Consider the following 22,618-nt stretch of genomic DNA (forward strand, 5'->3'; position numbering starts at 1 on the left):
TTATATAGAATATTACTGATGTTGACCCCACACTACATATTAATACATTGTTGTTATTCCACATCTCAAATTTAATTTCTGCATGCACTGCCACATAAAAAGCTTTCTCAAAAATTAAGTTACATCTCTCAACAGCTGCCAAGTTTGTCAGTATTTGTGACTGCTTTCATTTAAGATTTTTTACTGAGAGCTTCTTACATTTCATTGCAGCAATGTTACAAAACATTTCCCCCCACCTTTGATGTTGAGAGGTTATAGAACTGATTGTGATTTTTTTCTTTAACTGTTGTAAGTATAGAAAATACCTTCCCAGTAAAACTTGTTAAAAACCTGAATCAATGTTGACATTCTGTCAACATCCCATTACAACCAACAAAACACACTACCTTCAGAAACCAAATGCTGCCACTGCAGAGGAAACCAACATTAGTTTCATTCTATGACTTACATTATGGAGAAGGTTAGACTTGCTTGCCTGTAATCTTCTCAGTTCACAATGAAACGGCCAAACCAGCTATGAAGCAATTAACTTCCAGGAGTTAATTTGTAACCATACAAAACTCCTATCAAATAATCAGTTTAAGCTGAAACATGCTTTTATTGATGCCACCACATGTAACTCTTTATTTATTTGGTGTTAATCAGACAAATGCATCCTGTATTTATGCAAACCCATAAAAGGAAACCACAGGACAGCATCAGAGGACTCAAAGCAATTAATGCATACTAAGCAAAATCTGAGCTTATTTTTGTTATAATCCTATGACAGATCTAGTAAGTGTCCCAGTGTTTCCTTGAGGTTCACTGTCATATATTAGGAAAGGCTAAATATGCATTCACATCCATCATATATAGCCTTCATTCCCTTCATAAAAAAAAACAAAACAAAACAAACCCTCCCCACACACACCCCCCCCCCAAAAAAAAAAAAAAAACCAAACCAAACATCACCCATTAGTCCCAGTTGTCCTACCTGGGACAACAGCATTAGAAATTTTATTTCCCATCAACTGCTTATTTTCTTTGCCTGGAGAAAAATGCTACATAGTCAAATTACATGTAGCTATTTGTGCAAAAGCAGCAGAATTTTTCCTGCCTTTTTTTTTTCTACTAGAAGTACCTATTTCTGCTTACAGGACAGTATGAATATAAAAAGCACAGTCTCTCAGATTTGGAGTTTCCCCATAAAACATTTGAATTAGTATAAAAATTGTATATTCAAGACAGTTACATTTCTCTATGAAAATACAAGACCAGCATTTTAGATTGCATCCTTTACATAAGCAGGGAAATGAATAATTAACATTTGTTGAACAGACAAAGTATCTACATTATTTACATATTCATTTCTCTTCCTATATTCTGCCGTCTGCCTGAGCAAATGTGATGCAGCAGAGATAAAGAAGTCAAAGGCACAAGACAATTTATAGCACAGGACTACAACTGCCTACACTGTGTAAAATAATTTGTACCACAGAGCTACAGTGATTATACTGGGGATTATTAATAAACTTGTCCACTATAAATAGTGTGGACTCCACAAATTTGCTGGTTTTGCTATGAACAGATGGAAAAATCAAGCTTCCTAAGAAAGAGGAATGCATTCCTTGTCTCAGGAGTGTTCCATCATACTAGTACTGTGCAAGTCAAACTTGTTTTCTAAACAGATTCTTACTCTGGTTTTCTTGAAATAAATGTATTCAAGCAGATACATTTCTGGTAAAGCGTTTTTCCAGCTGCAAGTGGAAGTTACTGAACAGTTTTCACCTAACAGTGTGATACAATTCATATCTCTGGTCAACTGTGTAACATCGTTGTCAGCTAATGATCATCCATATCCATTACCAACTCTAGAAAGGACTGTATGTACCTAAAAATAATCTTTACACATTACTTTAACAGCAGGTAATAAAAAGACCTACCAAAATTTTAATCACAAGTTGAACACATCAATAGAGCTAGCTAGGACATTGTTTACTTCTCTGACTCAGTGTCTAGCAACTTCCAGAAAACATGAACAAATTACCCATAGCATTGCATACAGCCAATTAGCTCATTTTTCAGTGGTTAGATACCTTTACCAAATCCATTAGTGTGACTTCTCTCACCTAAACTGGTGTAATTAGGCCAATAACCACAGCAGCCAAGGTGGCGTATTTTGAACACAGTTCCAAGCCAACAGGAACAAGAACTCACAGGCAGTGTGTGATAGAGGAAGAAAGAAAAAAAAAAGTATTGCATTTGTTACACAGTGCATTCCCCTCTACAAGCTTGACACTGTTTCAGCACAGCAATGAAAGGCCCACCCTGCCTTGCAGTAATCAAAACGCACTTCTGGACTTCACTGTGGGAAGAGGTAGGATAACAGAAACTGTTCTGTTTAAGAAACCGGTAACTTTCAAAAGTTACTATGGAACTTCCAGGGAAGAATAGGAAGTTCTGGACTGGTGCCTATTTTTGGTTTTATATTTGAATAGCAAGCTCGCCACCTGGTGACACAGAATGTTTTACTCTGAAGGTTAACGTGAACACATACATGCACACCCACTTCAGAAGGGTCAAGTGCTTCCTAACCCTCTTTATTTCTAGTTTACAGAAAAACTTGTAACAGCAAAACTAAAGTTTTTCTAAAATCACTCCTATTTTCATCCATCAGAAGACTGCCGATTTAGCTGAATATTCACAAGACTCATGTAAAAACTCTCATTATGGAGAAAATTGGTTTCAAGTAGCAGCTTCTAACCACATTCAGGTAGGAGTCACAGCACTGTTCATCACCCTGGTGACAAGTAGGTTCTATAATGCTGTAACCAAAAATGCTTGATTACAATGGCAGATTCCTATTATGAATTAAGAATTAGGTACCCATTAACCATTTCCTACAACATAGTGTTCATTTATATGGTATATGCCTACAGAGATCTAAGCCTTCAACAGACAGGAAGCCATTATTCCTAGAGATCAAACTGAAGAGTACTCAGAATATTGCATGTACAGAGTGATGTTAAAAGACATGAAAATGTTTATACTATGTAAATATTTAAATATAAACAGGGAATTAAATCAAGTACTCCACTGGCCTTTAATGCAGTTGTTTAAACCAGCACTACTGTCAAAAGAAGTAGTTCCCCTCATCCATCTGCATAACACTTGGCCGTTCTCCCCTCACCTTCTGCTGGCACAAGGTTTAACTGCCAACTCATAATTCACCAGAAAAAGGAACTTTTCCAAGATGAAAGACATACTAAAAAACCTGAAAAAAAAATCTTAAATTCATCATGCTACTAATACAAGGAAAAAGCTCAAGTCAACTTTTAAAATTCTGGCCATGCATTTAAAAATACTTCCAGACTAAGATAATGATAACTATTTACAGTATTTCTGAATTTCTATTTATGTTACTGTGCCATGCTTAAACTGGTCAGCCTGGTATTCATGAGGTAAAAGTCAGTCCAGTAAGAATTAAGACAAGCAAAGACAATGCAGAAACAGTTACTCAGAGCTTGAATAAGGAATTTTTCAGACATGAAGTTATTAACAACAAAAAAATCCCATCAATTGCCAATGTTACATTTACATGGATGTTTTAATCCGCTTCAAAGCCTGTCTGTTTTAAGTGTTCAACTCTCATTCAACTTTTAGCTCAGTTCTAGGAAGAAAAAATTCCCAAGGTTTACTTGACAACTTAAACCAATACTTTATTAAAAACTTTTTCAGACAATAGATTAATGCAGGAAAGACAAAAAAAAAAATCTACATTGACAAAATTGAAATGGGTTTCCATACAAATGTAGACTAAAACCCTAAAAGCCTTACTTTTTTGTTCATACAAATTAAAAGCAAGACAACTCATATGAAAAAAGTTCTCTGCTTGCTAAAAAAATAGTTTGAGAAACTGGTTACAATATCTTAACAGCACATCTAACACATTCAACATGAACCCTCTTCCAGAATAAAATCTAAATAAAGGAAAAGAGTACCTATAAGGAGTTTCACTGCATCCTTCATCCTCTGAGTGCATTCATGATCACCTGGGCTATGTTTTTTTCTGTATGTTTTCTTGTATTTGCTTTCATGTGTTTGTTTTGTTTTTTTTGGGGGGGTTTGGGGTTTTTTTTGTTTCTTAAAACAAAGCTGTTGTTTTCTGTAGAAAAAGTTTTATAGCCTTGGTTGCATTGTAGGGAAAAAAGTCTCTAGTATAAAAGGATTCATAGTATCATAGTATCCCCTTTCCCAACAGCACCTAACAATAAAGAGATCAACAGCAACTGACTAGTCTACAGTGGTATAATCTAAGAAAAATCGATCCCCAAAACAGTGGAATATTTCTATTCCAGTAAGGTTTCAAGAAAGGACTGGCATATAAATCTGGGTGACAGGGACATCACTTTTCAAACAGTACATTGTTCAGAGTCAACAATTCACATACTGTGAGAAAGTTACAGGTATTTCTTTTACAAAACTTCCTTTTCATTGACAAAGGAAATTAAGGCCATCAGACTCGCAGCGTAAAACTTCACATACAGAAAATACAAAAATATGTTGTGCTTATGAGCAGGCTCTGTTCTGCAGATAATGTTCACCGTAATTTGAGGAACTTCGATGACTAGAAGTTTACATGATCACACAGCTTCTGTTAGATGCCTTCGAGCTTGCCTGTTATGAATAGAAAGAGTCATCTTTGAAAAAAAACAAAAAAAAATCCAGCAGCAGAAAACTGAGCAAATCAAAACAATATACATTTTTAATCTATGAAATTATTAGCCTGGCACAGTGTAAGCAAAAGTCAGCATACAAAAACTCTACATCTGTTGTACCCTGTATGTAAAGAAATGATAAATATCTATCTTTTCCTGTGAGAGGTGACAGATGACATGTACCAGAAAAAAAAAAACACAGCTTATTTTATTTGAATCTCAAATCAAGAAGCATCAGTGAGTTTAGAGGTGGTGAAAACTGCAGGGAACACATACAAGTACCTTGTGAGTTTTAATCTAAAGAAATCTAATTTCTCTATAACATTTTTATAAGTATAGCTACTAAGACACACAGTTTAGCTGAACTACACAATCCCAGAAAAGAGCAGAAGAATGCACTTCAGTACTTTTGCATAACTGCAATAAAAACCTGACTCTATTAAAAGTTATGATTCAGTTATAGGCCAAAACCTACAACTGCCAAAAAATATTATTTCCAACACAGGCAACTCTCTCCAATGTTTGTCTACATATGCACACTTAATTACTGTTATATATCATCTTTTCTAACTGACTTTAAGATATGTACTAACTGAAATGTGGCCAAGTTTTAAGCAAAGCAGCAAACCTGAACATTGCATTACAGGAATTTATGCTTGTTACATTCCTTTTCTTCCTCTTTAGAAGACCTAGTCAAAATAGTAAGATAATGGATAAAATTCAGAATATGAACAATAATGTACGTTGTGTTTCGGTATTTTTCCTTACTAGAGTATTTTGTGGTCACTGCAATTTCACACCTTTCCACTCACCACTGCATTTCTTCAGGATGCAAGAGACATTTTTTTCTGATAGTGTCTTCAGCATCTCATTTCCTCTATCAGAGAAAATGAGATATTTCAGTTCTCAAAACTGTAGATAAATGTAGGTGACCCAGCTTAAGCCAAACTTTACCAAAACAACTGCCCTGGGGAAGTTTATCAGGAACAGAGGGGAAAAGTCTGAAAACTTTAAGCAAAAAAAAAAAAAAAAGCTCTTTCTAAGACAAATCCACTTATCTGTTAGGTAATGTGTGAAGTAGTATTTCTATACTGGTTTTAGTAACACAGCTTCATGTTTTCAAATTACTGATAAAACAAATCCAAAATAAAAGAACATACCTTAACAGGTATGATATTTTCCAGAAAATTCTTGACTTTAGGTTGAATAAAACAGATGCATAATCTTCTTAACCTAAAACAACATACCTGCTGGTAATAAAGGCCTTGCTTCTCCATAGCTTCAGCTGCTTCTTCCTCAGCTTCCTCTTCTTCCTCTTCATGTACAGTTGTTTTAAAGACAGTGCTTCTCTGAGCAACCTCCTGCAACAGAGTTTTATTTTGAAGACTTGATTCTTCTAAATATTTGGTGCTAATTTACTTATATTTTGAGCAATGGGAATTCTAGCTGTTGGGAAAGCTCCTTGTACTGATTTTGTCTATGTACTTTTTATGTGCTGCTGTCCATAAACAGCATTTATAATACCTTAGTTTTAAATATGTTACTGATTTAAAAGTCTAACACAACATTCTAAGTTCTCTCAAAATCTGTGTTTTTTTTAATGTAAATATTTTATTTTAATTGTAAGATGTCATAGCAACTGCCCTACCCAATGTTTTAACTCTCACCAGAATTAATGCCTCAGTGATTAAAGTGAGTTTCACTGTAGTGTTTTCCACGCTCCATAAATACAGTTTTAAGGAAAACTAATTTAAGAGAAAAAGCACTACAGAGTTTACCAAAACCTTTTCTTTTCAAAGCATATTCCAAGGTACTGCCCAATTCCTGGTATGAAGTCAATGTCTGAACAAGTCATTCTACTACTCATACTGAATACAAGGAAAAAAAAATCTTACACACTTCAGTAGCTTGCATTCCTAAATTGCAGTAAAGACAGACAGGGATACAGTATGATTGGATGGAAAGCAAAAGGAGGAAACTTTAGCAAACACTCGTGTGCATCCATGTATAAAGTCCTAAAAATAGTTCTACCTTTATCTTCATAAAGGATGGCACTGCACAAAGACAAGTTTAAACAGAGCTTAAGTACTTTACCTCTCCCTGAGAATTTTTCAGTACAACTTTCACATCTTCACCAGTGCCCCAAGAATTCTGGTTTTTCCAGATGAGGTCAGTGGGAGGGCTAGCAGTTACTCCAGCATTTGCAGCCCAGATCTGTTAAAAGTCACACTTGAGCATTATTTACTAGTCTTGCATATTTCCATATTATTTAACAAATGAATGTAGTCTATTTAAGTGACACTAGTGAATCTCCTCCAGTTATAAAAAAAAAAACTGAATATAGAAGTGCACCTCTTTATCGTCAAAACAATTACTTCATATAGGAAGTGCCTGAAAAATGTAGCCCTGTCCAACTTTTTCCCAGTGAGGGATACAAGTAATGCCCAATACAAATCCAGGTAATTATTTTCTGAACACCTACACAGAAAGTACAAAACTGAAAACCTTGCATCATATTGACATACACAGTTTGGCCTGAAGTCCATTTCAACTGAACAGCTGAAGCTTGGCAACTTACTGTAACAGTTTGGCCTGCCTTTAGTACATATCTTGAGGTATATCTGTAGACAGCAGAAGTGTCTCCTATTTTTCGGATCAGCTCCCAACCTCCCATAGGTTGATCCTAATAAAAAGGAGAAAAAGATTTCCATTAGCAGTCATTTTCTGTTACACATGTAGGGTTTCTTACATAAGGCCATGAGGCAAATAAAATTTTCAATAAAAACTTATCACTTGATCTTCAACATGCCAATTAAAATGTTAGGTTTATCTTCTTAAAGCTTAATGCAACCTGCTTTTTAGTTCTGATGTTACATGAACACGTTATATATTTATAATTTTACATCAGTTTTGATACTGCTTAGTCCATAAAAATATATAAATATTAAAATCCCCTTACAAATATACAATACTTTAAGTACAGAATGAAAGCAAGCTTCTTAGAAAACAAATATGCCTGTCAGTCTTAAATGGGTGGATGCAGCTAAAGAAGAAGGAACACTATAATTTAGAGAAGCTATATGCAAGTACAAGGGGCACAGGCAATTAATTACAGTGTGTATTTCTTCTGGAGCTTTTTAAGGCAGAGAAAGTTCTTAAAAGGCAACCTAATGTCTGCTTGCACTATTTCCTATCAGTAGTAGTGTTACCTGTAATACTTTACAGGCAGATCACTTGCAATGCAGAACTCTGAAGAGTGATGTAGCACTTGGCAGGTGCTATGGAAAGCATTAAAATTAAGTAGGAAAGAGTCATGGTCAATCAGGAATACTGTATTAAACCTTATTTTGTGATACACTAGTTTTAGTGCCTTATACAGCACCCCTTTAGATCCAACAGTCCACACAAAGCCTAAAAGCTGAAAGGGTGCCAAGGATGCCTTCTATCTCTGATCAGTCCATTATATACGCATGCATCTTCAAACCTGTCTAGAGTTGTTCTTCAAGCGGATGAACTTTCCATCAATGTCTATCTCCTCAATAGAGACGTTTCCAGTGGCAGAAGCTGAGTGGGAAATGCTAACACTACTGCTGGCTTCAGATTCTTCCACATCTATCCTCTTCCTCTTTCCTCTGGTTGTACGCACACTACGGCTCGAGGAAGCGCGTGAAACAGTCACTCGGGAAGATGGGCTTGCAGAAAGTTGCAATCTATTGAAGAAAGGAAGAAATACACGTATATCACATTTTTGGTTTTACTTTTTCTACATTTTTTTATAAACTTCCCTGTCTTCTTTTCTTTCCACAGAATTACAGAGCAAAAAGCTATAGGAACATGGTAAAGTGTGTTACACGAGAAAGTGAAGCCTTGGGTACTTTTTGGAGAATTGAATGAGAGAATTTTGGAGAATTGTTGTCAAACAGTTTATTAATAATTTTTGAGCACAGAATTCTGAAGGCCTACTGCATTTAGATCATAAAGGCACTTCTATCCATCTGTTAAAAGACTGCATTCCTGGGTAGATAGAACAAGTTCAGAAAACACTCTTAGGGGAGCTTAAGCCACTGTAGAAAATTTATGCAAAAACCCAGTGGCAAAACCTTTTTCTGTTTCATCCCCACACTTGAGGGAAATCAGCCTGGATCAGCAGGATGCCATTCAGAAAATGGTCAAAATGCTTTAAAGTGACAGCTGTGACTTATCAGGCAAAAACTGTCAGTATTGCTGAACTCTGGGGTCAGATGTGGAAAACGTAACTAGCTGATTAGCTGGGCAATCAAACAGCTATTAGAACTTTACTAAAATTATTCTATACTTAAACAGATATGACAAACAACTAAGTAGACCTGTAATTAACTCTGAAAAATAATATTGACCATGACACCAAACAAACCTAAAAATTATTTCATAAAAATGATAATTCATTATATTCTCAGTGCTTAATAAAAAAAAATAAGAATGGTATTTGTTCCCTTGAGAGCTATTGGTCCAGTACTCGAGCAGCCTGGTCTCATGGAGGCTTATTTACAAGTATCAGAAGGACGGTGCAAAAACAAACAGTGCCTTGGAACCTATAGCAAAGCACCTAATAAACACATTACCAGTAAGAACTACCTTTTAACAGAGAATGGAAAAAGTAAGAAAAGCACATATACCACATTTGCTGCTATATTCTTTCATACCTCTCCTCTTCGCCCTCAAGCAATTTCCGGTATGCACTGATCTCCATATCAAGTGCCAGTTTAACATCCAGAAGCTGTTCATAATCATCCAGCTGCTCTTGCACCTTACTTCTTAACTCGGCCATTTCTCTCTCTTTCTCAGACAGTAATTTGTGACAGTTTTCCCTTTCCTTGGCCAAGTTGTCCTCAAGCTCTTGCACTCTATCTTGCCATGCTCTAGACTAGAAAACACCAAAAAAACCAGTGATGAAAAGGAAAGTGCCCTGAACCTCCATGCAGTCTGCTGTTCAGGTAACATGAAAATAAAACATTAGGTTAAGCATCCTTCCCAATTTCTGAATTCAAACTTACGTATTTTCAAATTCATGCTTTCCACCTTATCTACTAAACACAACTAAGTTTGAGTCAGACTTACAGAACACTTTGTAAGACAACCACATGCTCCATTTTCCTGAGATCTGAAGATACATTACTATGCCTGAATTTACTCAAGTTGAGAAAAATTGAGCTGAAGAGTCAAACCATTTTGAAATGTGCTGGACAGGTAACAGAATAAAAGCACAGCTCACTGTACTTCAGACCCTGAAGTAATTGCGCTTTACTTTTGAGATGTCTACTTCCTGCTTTAGTTTACTGCTTCCAATTCCAAACTCTGGGAGGAAGCTTCTCCAAAGGAATAGAGATTGTTGCCAGTGAAAGGCTGTCTGCCTGAAAGCCTTCAAGGCTGAAAGTACAGTCCTAACTGTTCCATGAAGAATGAGATTTTAAAAACCACATCAAGTCAGTAGAACATAATATCATACATACAAAATAGAATACTTATCAAAGAAAGGCCAAATGATTACATCTTTAAGGTTTCTTAAAAGCATATTTTATTCTGTTTGATAGTATTGAAATTTTTTTTTAATTAAAAGACAAAGAAACCACATTGTCTGGTTAAGCCACTGTGTTTGCTGTGCAGGCATTCAGGAAATCACAGATATTAAAGCTTTATAATTCTATATATGGACAATGAAAACCTGTACTCAAAGTCTGACACAGAGGCCCGGTGTAACTGGCTGGCAATGTTAAGAGTCAGGTAAGAAATTTAACAAAAGGACTTGAGTGTCACATGGAAGATCCCAGTGAAAACTACTACAGAGTTCAGTGCTGGTAACTAAAATCTGCTAATTTAGCTGTCTTCTTCCAAGAGAACAAAGCTAAACTTAAAGCTAGCAAGTGGAAACCTTTACTGGTTGACATCACTAGCCCTACAAATACAAAAAAAAAACCCCAGAAACCAAACAACCAAACCACCACCACACAACAAAAAAAACACAAGACACAAAAAACACACCAAAAAGTCACAACAAAACACACTAAAAAAACAACACAAAAACCAAACTCACAGCAACAAAATGGTTTTTGGTGGACAAATACAGACAAACTGGCAGAAGTTAGTTGTGGTAGTCCTGAAGTTAACAACCAACACCTCTGCAAATTCAGAAGCAAGTTTTCTGAACCTAGCTGTCAGTCACAAATAAGCAACTGAACACAGGTAATTACCAAACTGAGAAAGGAAAAAAAACCCACCAACATCAGAAATGCCTGTTACTGAACCCCCAAAAGAAAGGTGATGGTAATCTAAAAGCAGAAATAAAATGTAAGCAGACAAAAGTCTCAATCCAACTCTTGTGTAACCTCAGGTGCATTCATTACCTATCTTTTGCACAGACTAACTTGCCTATATAATGGGAAAACTTGGAAGATTCATACTTGTATCTGCCAAGTTATTCTGATAATTATGAAATAATACCCCGGTGAATTTATATTCTTCACTTTGAATACACAGAACTTTGAAGACCTAAGAGTCTACTGTACAGGCGTAATACAATTCAAACCTTATCACAGAAACAATTAAAGCTAAATATTACTAATAGCTTATACTTTTCAAGAAAATAAATGTTTTGTTGCAGTTTCAACTGATTAGTAAATTACAGAACTCTATTGCAGAACCAACTCCTAACACTTTTGGTCAGACTTGTTCTTAAAGGTCTTTTCCAATCTAAGTCGTTCTATGAAAATCAGAAATCCACTGCAGTACACATGATATTACTCCCATCAGATAACCTAGTACTGAACATACAGTTTGTCATGGGTTGCATCATAGTTCTTTGGATGTGATCTACATGCTCTGTGATTTGACTAAGTCTAATTAGTTTCTGCTCAAGACTCTGCTCTACAAATACTCAAGTATAGTTATTTGATGCATTTTCAGTCTCACTTCACCTTAATCCTGGTAATGATCCATTAGAACCAATACCTCATTCTCCCACTCAGCTCTGTATTTATCAGCAAAGGTGCACATTTTTCCCCTGGTACCAAACATCTATGTGCAAAAAAACTTTAACCTTCTGTGGACAGAAATAAAGAAAACACAAAAGTAGTACTTGCCAGTCTAAGGGCTCCCCCTTTCATCCTTGATACAAATATCTCAGGCATTGCACCTTTGAGATGCGTACTGCCCTGACACCAGAAGGGAGTCAGTGGAGGCCCAATCAATTGGTTGGTGTGCACTGAAGTCCTGTTTGATCCATTCCTCTGCTATTGGGATGGCAAGACACTCTGAGCAGAAGTGCCATCTGGGGTTTCAAAACTGTTGTCCCTAAAGCAGGGTTCTTTTATCCAGTGTACAAAAGCCAATCAATATGCTGAGTTGAGACATTAGCTCCTATTACAATTCTGTGCAATCAGCATACCTTCTAAGAAACAGGTATTTTTTATACAAAATCCTTTTATACAAAATTCTAACAAGGAAAGAACCACATAAAAATAAGTGATCAGTTACCCACATTTTACATAACAAAAGGTAAAACTCACATCTTGATTTTTACCCAGGTCATTATACCAAGCTGGTCTTATATTTACGTAAGAAATCTCCTCCTAGAGGTGTGGTTTTAAATAATATAATTATCTAAGGTAACTAAAGGTTATACCTTTATCCCATCATCTATCATTAAGATCTTGCCTAACTTTGCATCCTGTTGCAGCTCCTGCATAAACAATAGCTATGCTTGAAGTACTTATAGCATTCTATTTCTAATGACTTCCAGCTCCTGTGCTCCCATTGCTGTAGTCTCAAAACAGTCCATCATAATTGCTCATTTTGTAAGTTTTTAACCCTTTTCAAAAATCAGTAAGTTCACTTTTTTTTTGGTAAGACTTCTAGATGCAAACTGAATCTGGGATGAAAAGAGAGAAACAGAGAGAGACTGCATATTCCAGTTCTGGCTTTGAATATTGTTTGTGGAATCCTATGATAGACTGCCCAAATTACTACAGAAAAGAACTAAACGACATGGAACATCAAAAGCTTTGAACATAGAGCTATTGTTTAAAATAGTCACACCTATTGCAAAAGGCACTTAAGAGTGTTGCCTTTCAAGTACTCATTCTGTAGCATGGTATTGCACACAAAACAAATCAGCTTTGCCAAAAGGAGGCATTAAGAAATTTGAAGAAGTACAGAACAGTAGAAGACAAATGAAAATCATGATGCTGAACATACTTACAAGTTAAGGGAAAGTCCTTTAATATAGAAATCAACATCTGTAATGAAGACTGAAGTCATAAATAGCTTGTTACCTCTTTCTGAAGGCTGGTGAGATGGGAAGTCAGAGTATCAATTCGTATGTGACTTTCATTCAGTTCCTCTCTTATCAAATCGGCTGCAGAACTGCTCATTTCAGAGGACAGTTTAGCATTCTCAAGCTGTAGCAGAGCAAGTTAAAACATCAGTTTCAAAGTAACTTGTTACAAGAATGAGTCACTAAAAACCACATGAAACACTAAGCCACAAAGTTCCTCTCTACAGTTCTAAGACAACGAAACTTTTTTTAATGGTTTAGGTATGATGTCTCAATTACCATGTTGGACTGCCCTACCTGAAATCACAATCCTCTGAATATTTATTCTATGGTTAAAAATGTAAAGTTTCCTTTCAAGGCATCACTGAAGTTGGACCGAAGTTCAGTTTTCATGTTGGCCAGTGTTTCGCGTTGTATATTTATTTACTGTAATTAAATTACTAATTCTCTAAAAAACATAATTATGTTAATTTTCAGACAACCTAAGCAAATTAGTAAGGTGCCTTCAGATTACAATTCCAGTGTTGTAAGTCACTACTGCTTCACAGTAGTATCATCATACTGAAGAGAGGGAACAAGAAAGCTTCAATTATGAAAGGACTGGCAGACTAAAATATAAATTGAAAAGCTTTTGGCTCTATTTTACTTAAGATTTTCCAAGTCAGATGTAAGCCCCAAAGACAAGCATCCACATTCTGTTAAGACTGTAGAACTAAAGAGACAGAACTATGATACTGAATTCAGCTTATACCAACTTTTTCTGTAACATCCCACCTTGCTCTAAAACATACAAACTGCAACAAATATAGCCACAGAAACCAGTTTCAGTTGAGACATCAGGATCCCTCCTGACAAAAATGCTGAATCGTATTAGAGGAAGGAAATTATGAAGTACAACTCAGCTTGAGTATGCTTTCTCTCTAGAAGAGTGAAAGCAGGTATCACTGGGTGTGGTAAAGCTTCCACACATTATGTACAGGGTCAGAGGACTCAAGATGCTGTTTTCTCAGCAAGCCCTATTACGAAATAAGTTTCATTAAAAAAATATAGAACATCTTATTGATCATCAAGACTATGTTACAGTTGATACGTAGCACAAAAGTTTTCTTCGAATTCACAGCAGTCCCAGTACCAAGTACCTTTTCCGCACAATTTGCCTTCACATGGATCTTCTTACTCAAATTATACTAGAAAATCCAAGTTCACATTCAAATGCACAGTAATTTTAAACCAAACTCCATAATAAACTCCTCTGAAATGCGTATCTTTTAATCACATAAAAAAGTACATCAGACAACTGCATGAAAACATGTTCTCACTTTGGCACAGTAAGTCTGTTCAAGCTCTTCTTTGTACAGCTTCACTTGTGCATCATGCTCCATCCTTATTTCACTAAGGGCTTGGGCCAGTTTATGTTCGTATTCAATTTGGCGCCCAGAATCAACCTCAACTAAGCGAGTCTCATGTTTCCTTTTTGTTTCATTGATTTCCTAAGAAAAACAGAAAAATTACATTCATTTAATATTAGACAAAGCATTTTAGAAGACTATCTGCTGAGTGGATCGTGATACAGATTTCAGCTAGCCTTGAGGATCAGCATTAGTTTGCTTCACATTGAAACTTTCAGTAGTAACACAGAGCCATTTGTCCGCTCTGATCTGCCAAGGTATTTTATTTTGCAATGGCCAATAATTGAAATAAGAGCTAGGATACCATCAGCACGTAAAGTTAGATTCCTGAGAGTTGTCTGTATTTTCATCAAATATACCTCAATATGGTTAGATTTTAGAAAGACATCCTTTCTTCAGGTCTCTTTTATGCCTGTACAAAATTAAAGTAATGTGAAATTAAACAGTTACTTGCACTAATCAGCATTTTCCTCATTTATTTGTACGCTTGCCTGTGGGTCTCTGGAAAAAAAAAATCTAACACCATGAACAAAGCTTAAGATGCACATTGCAAGGAAAATCACAAAACCACATACAGAACACAGGACAGTGTGGCTATGTACACTTGTAACTGCTCTGAGGTTCCTTCTTGGAAAGCCTTCAATAACTGCAAGTGAAAGGAAGTCAAGAAGCTCTAGAAGACAAATCTAGAAGACAAATTCATCAACTTCTGTTTCATTATTAAAAAGCATCCGACTAGGAAGTTTCAAAATTAAAACCCAGCAAAAAATAACATCTGCTTACGTGTCCCTCTCCACTTTATTTCTCATAAAGGGGTTATGCAAGAAAATTAACCTACTTTCTCATTGCTATGAGATGATGTGAACCATGGGCAGAACTTAATATGAAACATGACATATGAAGCTATTTTATGACAAAGGCTCTGAAAAAAAAATAGCTGGAAATCTTCCAGCTAGAATAGAGGCAAACCCTACTCCCAGTTAGTGTTCAGACCTCCCAACTTAAACTATTTCAGTATTTTAAGAATGATCCCCCAGTTGTCTTCTTTCCTTTAAAGATGTGAATTCTTGAGACTAAAGCATTTACCTCCTCATACATATTTTTACGGAATTCCAAGTCCTCAATGAGACTCTGACAACGGTTTTCGAGATCAACCTTCTGTAAGGTTTCGTTTGCAAGCTGTTCCTTGACAGCAGCTGAAGAAGCTTCAAGCTTTAAGAAAAACAGAAGAATCAACACAACAATGATTATGTAGCAGAACTCACATTAACACAATGACCTCAGCTACCTAGCAGTACACCTAACCATATTATGGTTGAACTTGACAACCAAATCCGGTATTTACACCACTAATGTATTTTCTACCCTAGCAATCACTTGTACAAGTGAATTCTAGATATTTCAAACTGGTAAGTAGCATTAAAATGCTACTTAGCAACTTTCCATACAAAACTTCAGGTTTTCTACACGGCAAATACCAATTTCCTGGCCTGCTCAAGTCATCTTCTTGAGGTAGTGTTACTTAAGATCAAATTATTTGTGTCAAAGGGTTAACAAAATTCACACAAGACTTCCCCCTCTTTGTTTTATCAGATGCTCAGAACATTGGGAATCAGAAGCAGAACCAAAAGGATGGTAGAGAGAATCAGAAACTTATTTGTCAGTTTTTGTATCTGCATTGTGAAGTCAGTCTCTCCCCCAAAACAGTTCCACAATTTGAAAAGTTTATTTTGACTGTTAACCTGTTTTTTTATCACAAGTAACATGCCTTGCAATTTCAGAGTCAAAATATTAAAAGCAGTCTATTCCACCATTCAATGTTGTTAGTAATCTGAACAGTACAGTACACAGACACCTACTCACTACTGCTTCCAATGTTGACAGCAAACCAGTTTCTTCTAGTTGGAAGGCTGGCATCCATTTTTTGGCTACAGGGCTGCATTTTGCCAAAATGTCAGCTCTCAATATAGATTTTCATATTTTAAAGTACCTCATTTGCTGAAAGAGGCTCAGTAGTTAAATATTTCCTCTCACCTGTACAATTTGATCTCTTAAATCATCATTTTCTTCCTCCAGACTTCTTTTATCACCAAGTGCTGTGGCCAGTGCAGCTTCTTTAGAATTGAGGGCTGCTTCAAGCTCTCTGATTTTTATTTGAGCTCCATTGAGGTCTGTTTCTTTTTTTTCATAGCTGCAATAAATTATAGAGTGGTAAGGAAGTCTAGAAATGCCCCCAAAGTAGACTACTAAGTAATAAAACAAGGTGCAAGCTGAATCTCATTGAGACACACAACAAAAACACTTTATCTTGGCCTACTTTACCTAATTAAAATCAACTCCTTTCTGCTTTTTTGTCTGACAAGCAATAGCTTAGCATGTCACTTAGGCTGTAGAAATCTAAATATAGGGTAAATTCAAGAGTGTCAAACAAGTCTGAGGCACATACACAGAAAGGGGAAATTGTTTATTAAAGGCTTGTTTTTTCTTTAGCTAGCCACCATTAAAACGGTCTACCCTCAACAGTATCTTAGTAGGAAGAAATAAGCTCTTCCATCAGAAGTCTCTTTCCACAGGGTTGAAAGAAGTAAATTAACTTCATAATTTTTTATCCACTCAAGAACTTGTACAAATAGCTAATTTCTAATTTAACAGACGAACTTCTCAATGAAGATTTTATGTTCCCTGTCTATAAGCAGAAGCTGTATCACTGAAAATTGCTTTCTAATCATGCATAGTGGCAAAGTTACATAGCTCTGAGGAAAGATACCCAAATCCTGCCTATACAACAGTATGTTGAACTACTGAAACTGCACTGGTGCAGAGGTACAGGTGTCCCCCTTTATAAAAGCAAACACAAGATTTTCAAAATACTCAAACTATTTTTTCATTCCTACATAAGCAGTGTCTACAGGTTTATTCCCTAAAACAGCACATGCAAACAAATTAGTTAAATGAGAAAAGTAATGCAACGCAAAACCACACTCTTCAGCCTAAATTAATTAATTACTTGCAAATAATTCTATGACAGGCTACTATCAAAAACAGGGAAAAGGAAAATAATACTCAGTAACCAAAATACTATTGACCTTTAGATGGCACAAGCAGTTGTGTTTAAATGTGTAACACAAGTTCTTCCATCTTGAAGTTGATTCTTTTTCTCTCTGGGATAATCACATTTCTCTACAAAGGGCAGTAGCATACATCAGTTCTAGATGTTTATAATCAATAATTGATTCTACGGGAAAGGACAGTTTCAGGCTCTGTAAGACCACAGCTAGCACATTCTTGGTTTTACACTTCTTGCAGAAGAAAAAAAAAAACCCACAGAATTCACAATACTAAATTGAGAAGACTCAAAATTGGATAAAGATTCTTAAGAACAAGATTCAAAACTGTGAAAACATTAATACATTCATTATTTGTAATTACTCTATTGCCTATAAGAAACAATAGGAATGCTTCTCAGTGAAGTGAGACTAATACTAAAAATAAACATGCAATTTTAAAAGGAAAGATTCTCAAGTTTAAAAGATACATGCAACATATGTAATTAACATCATCCTCAAGAGAGACTTGCAAAAAACCACATGGAAACATTGAAGTAACGTTTCACCACTATAGCCAGAAGATGGCAGGCATTACATAACAGACTCAGCTCTGGTTAATCCAGCTCCTGATAAGTAAACACCACACTTAACTAAAGGGGTAGACTGCAAGAGCCTAGACACACACAAATACTCTTCTATCCTCAACTACTTTGTTCATATCTGCTGCTCAACACTACCCAGTCCCTCCATAGCATTTTACATACCCCTGCTTAGACCCAACAGTTCAGAGCAGTTAGGTCGACAGATAAGGCAAAAGTGCAGAACTTAGGTTTTGAACATGTGGTCCCCTATTCTAGCTCTTAAGAATTATTCACTGAAGATCTCTGCCCTGTCTCTCCCCTCCCACCCAAGCCTGTATGAACTTCACCATGCAAGGAAGTTGTGCAGCAGAGGACAAAAAAGAGGGAAGGAAATGTGCCTTGCTATGCTACATCTGTAATAAAATCTCCATTACCTATTAGGAAGGTATGAAAGCCCACATCAGGCCTTTATCATTTGATCACTCCTGGATAAAACTTTATTCAAAACATGGAGACACTGCTTCAGAGGAGCTTTCTCACAAGACTTCATGCTGAAGCCAAGCTGGATCCTAAAACCAGAAAGTTGCACACACACAGGCTGCAGTGTGCTGCTCCACACACCACCCACCCCAAATTACCAGCTTATCTTGGACTTCAAAACAGGAAGACTCCCCCAAGTAAAGCTACCTTTTTTTTTATTGCAAACACCTCTACCAATTACAAACTGGTAGACAGCTGAGAAAGAGCTCTTGCAATTGAGGCAGGACAGAAAAAGATGTATAACTGGACAAACAACAACAATATGATTAAAACCCAATACACTGCTTGTACCACTAAATTTGGTATTACAAATTCCATCAGACAGAAGTACCCTTCTGGCTTGTCTGCAACAAGATGACTGTGAAGCCATCCTACATGTAATATAAGTGAAGTCACAGAAGGGGAAAGGGAGAGGGATCAAAATTAAGCACTATTAGCTGTTAGTGCTATGATTTGTTTAACTATGTTTGGATGAGCTGCTTCATTCTCAGAAAGAAACCGAAACTGGAGCTCAACACTTCAAATGCTGAAAGCCAGATGAAATCTCAATTCAGCAGTGTCATCCCAACCCTAAAGGAATATGGGAAAGTGAAACAAGATCAGAAATGCCTCTGTGAATTACAACAACCAAACTTTACATGTGTATACATATACATCACCCTTACACCAAGTAACTTCTACCAGGAAGAACATCAGTCTCCTTATTTCTCTGGGTGCTCTCTTACAATGCACATTAGAAGAGAGTCAGGTTTCAGATTAAAGCTCAGCAGTTCTCTTGCCAGCAATCTTCACCTTAAAATCATCTACAATAACAAATACATGCTTTAATCAAGTCTGCTTCCTCAAAACAGCTCCTCCAGCTCTTACAGCACACCAAATATGCATCACAGGAAACCCTGCAAAAGCTGTTACAACTTTGCTTGTATTGAGTTAACATTGTTCTTCTGAGTTCTGTCTGCTCAGGGTACCAGCTGCAAAATGCCTCACACCTGCACAGTAATTCAAGCCATAGACTCATACTATTACTGATGTTTCTTTCACTGCCTAATCCCACTGAAGAAATTAATTTAAGAGTATTGAACGAAAACCAATTGAAGATATAAAACAAAAGAGCCAGAGAAATAATCTCTTCAACATTAAAAACGCATAAAACTAGCTCCTTGCCACAATTACATTTACCATAAACACTCCCTGTCACTGTCAATAATCTCTTTGATGTAGGACCTTCATGGGGCACCAAGAAGTAACCACAAGAACAACTAGACTCACTAATTAGAAACTCATAGTTTTGTTGGGGTTTTCTTTTAAATAAGAGCCCAAGTTTATATTGGAGCTGTCTGCAAACATATGAAATCATTATGCTGGTTCACACATACCTTTTTCCATCATGAGAAATGATGGCTGAAAGTATGTTCAACTGAAAAATCAAAATTAACAAGTTATACAATGGCAAAGGAAGATTAACAGCTCTGCTTTTTTTTTTTAACATAAATTCTTTGACAAACTTTGTGATCTCAAGACTAAGGTGAGACTGGCAGATGGGCTTCACTAATGAAAAAAAACCCAAACAGAAGATTCTTTTTTTCCTGATGGAAAGCTGTCACAGAAATCAAATTTAAGGTAAACACAAGTAAGTAAGCAAATCAACAACTGAATCAAGTCAAATGTGTAAGAAGCAAAATCTAGCAGCATCAGTTCATTGCAAGACTAGAGATCTTGGTATTGTGCCAAAGCTTGAGATCCTGAGAATATCTGCTCACAAATTTACCTTTTCTTAAATTTAAATATCCAGCAAAATAAATTCATAGCTACATTTTGTTTTAAGAAAAATCCTACTTGTTATCTACAGGCGTATTTATTTTTATTATGACATTAGCATCTTTCAGAAAGGACATTTAGAAAACCTAGACCGAAGACAACCACTATACAAACTATCATCACTGCATCTTTCATTCTGAAGCAGCTTAAACCTAACGGACAGGTCATCTGTCTGCACGGAGAGTGACGGTGAAGAGTCATCCTGACTAAAATCCCGGCTCCTTCCGATCTCAGTTACGCGAGGATGAACTCAGGTTAAGTTCCGAGGTGCCGCCAACACCGACTCACGCGGAGAGCTTGCTCTCCGTAGCGGGACACACGGCCGGCGGCTCTTTGGCAGCCAGGAGACAGGCACCGCCATCCTTACAGCCGCAGGCGAGGCCGGCAGGCGCGGGGCGGCGCTCCAGGGGCAGGGCCAACGCTTCCCGCCGGGGCGGAGCAGGGCAGCCCTGACGCTCGCTCATTCATTCAAAGCCGGGACAGGCTGGCGGGAACAGCCACTACGGCGGGCACCACTCAGCCCGGCCGTCGGCTTCCCCGTATCTCCTTCACGCGTGCCCTCTCTCACCTGCCCAGAAGCTGCTCATAATCGGCGCGGAGCTTGCTCAGCTCGATCTGCAGCCTGGCCCGCTCCCGAGCCGTGTCGTCCAGCGTCTGGCGGGCGTCGGCCAACTCTGTCTCGTAGACCGCCTTGAGGCTGGCGACCTCGCGGCCGCGCACCTCCTCCCGCTCCGTGACCTGCAGCTGCAGGGAGCTGTTCTCCGTCTCCAGGCTCCGCACCTTGTCGATATAGACAGCCAGACGATCGTTCAGCTGCCGCAGCTCTTCCTTCTGCTGCAGCCGTAATTGGTGCGTGGGGCTCAACTGCAGGGAGGCCGCGGAGCCCCGGCTCCGCGACCCCAGCGGTGTGACGGACGCCATGGCAGAGAGGCGAAAGAAGCGGAAAGACGGGAAACCGGGCGAGAGGCGCCACAGCAGTAAGAGAAGAACGGCAACACCGGCAGGTCAGGGTCGGGAGGCGAGCGAACAGTAACCCAGTCACTGCCGCCTCCCTGCGAACGGCACCTCCTCGGAACTGCCGTGCTCCGCGCCGCGGTCCAATATGGCCGGCCGTCGCCCAGCCCCACCCCCACGTGACCTGCCGCAGACCAATCGCGATCCGAGGCGGGACGCGCTCCGCGTTCCGCCGCCGGCTGGAGACTCAATTCAAAGCCCGCCACCGCCCGGAATTGTCGGTGGGCGCGCGAGGTGGGTCCCGCCCACCGCGCTGCGCTGCTGAGGCGGCCCGCGCGCCACGGCGCCTTCCTTTGTTGCCGCTGCCCGGCTCAGGACAAAGGGAGCCGGGCCCCAGCGGTCTCCGCAGCCCGGGCCGGCCCCCGCCGCACGGCAGGGGCAGGCGGACTGCCCTCCCCGCCCAGGGTCTGCCCCCGGCATCCCCTGCTCCGGGTGAGGGGAGATGTTCGATGAGAAAAGTGATTTTGCTGCGCCAAAAGTTTCCTAGCCCACGTCTGCAGGCTGTAATTTGAAAACTCCCGGTCCTGCAAGTGCCCGAGTGCTTGTTTTTGAGCGGCCTCAGATTAATGCTCTCGTTGCAATATTCAAAATGCTCAACCCAGGTTTCAGTGTTAGTATTTTAATAGTCTTTATCTGATGTCAGTCTGGCTCCTAAGGTTTTATTGTGAGTTGAGATGTTGTGTCCTTAGTTAGAAGTTAAACATTAATTTTTCAGGAAAAACATGAATCGTTTGGTGCTGCAACAGCAAGGAGTGAAAAAGCCACATTCATAAGTGTGGAACTGAGCCCACTGAAGCTTTTAGCTTATAGTTTTTAAATAAGCACTGTCCCTTCACAAGCTACAATGTTGGTTGCATCTTCTGGGGTCCATTTATGTGAGGGACCAGTGGGCATTGCAGCTGTAAGTCAGAAAGAAGAAACCAGGAAGAGGAACACGATGAGGAACTCCAAATCTCGAGTACAAACCCAATTGTCCTCACAGAAATTCCTTAAGAAACAGCTTGTCAGCAGGAAAACACTAAAGTTTCCTACTACTTACATTTTCTCAAAGTCCTTTAGTAAGGATCCTTCTAGAAGAAGCACTTATGAGATTCCAGAAACCCTGTAATTTTCTACCAGACTTGAGATGGCCCCTGTGGGAGCTGAGTGCCCCTTCACAGTTTATGGACATTCATTCTCAGTTCAGCTAGTTTAGCAGAACATT

General features: G+C 38.2%; 1 protein-coding gene across 1 annotated transcript; it reads right to left on the bottom strand.

Moving 5' to 3' along the window:
- Positions 1-3,677: 3,677 nt before the first annotated feature.
- On the bottom strand, positions 3,678-21,507 carry LMNB1 (lamin B1). Its single transcript, XM_005154893.3, has 11 exons — positions 20,969-21,507; positions 16,449-16,605; positions 15,501-15,626; positions 14,325-14,495; positions 13,004-13,129; positions 9,380-9,600; positions 8,182-8,407; positions 7,276-7,380; positions 6,792-6,911; positions 5,945-6,058; positions 3,678-4,656 (listed from the first exon to the last, which is right to left on the bottom strand). Exons 1-11 carry the CDS (start codon positions 21,319-21,321, stop codon positions 4,615-4,617), a joined length of 1,761 nt encoding a protein of 586 aa, XP_005154950.1. The 5' UTR covers positions 21,322-21,507; the 3' UTR covers positions 3,678-4,614.
- Between the last annotated feature and the right edge of the window lie 1,111 nt (positions 21,508-22,618).

This window comes from Melopsittacus undulatus, chromosome Z, assembly GCF_012275295.1.
Source record: "Melopsittacus undulatus isolate bMelUnd1 chromosome Z, bMelUnd1.mat.Z, whole genome shotgun sequence".
Classification (NCBI taxonomy): Eukaryota; Metazoa; Chordata; class Aves; order Psittaciformes; family Psittaculidae; genus Melopsittacus; species Melopsittacus undulatus.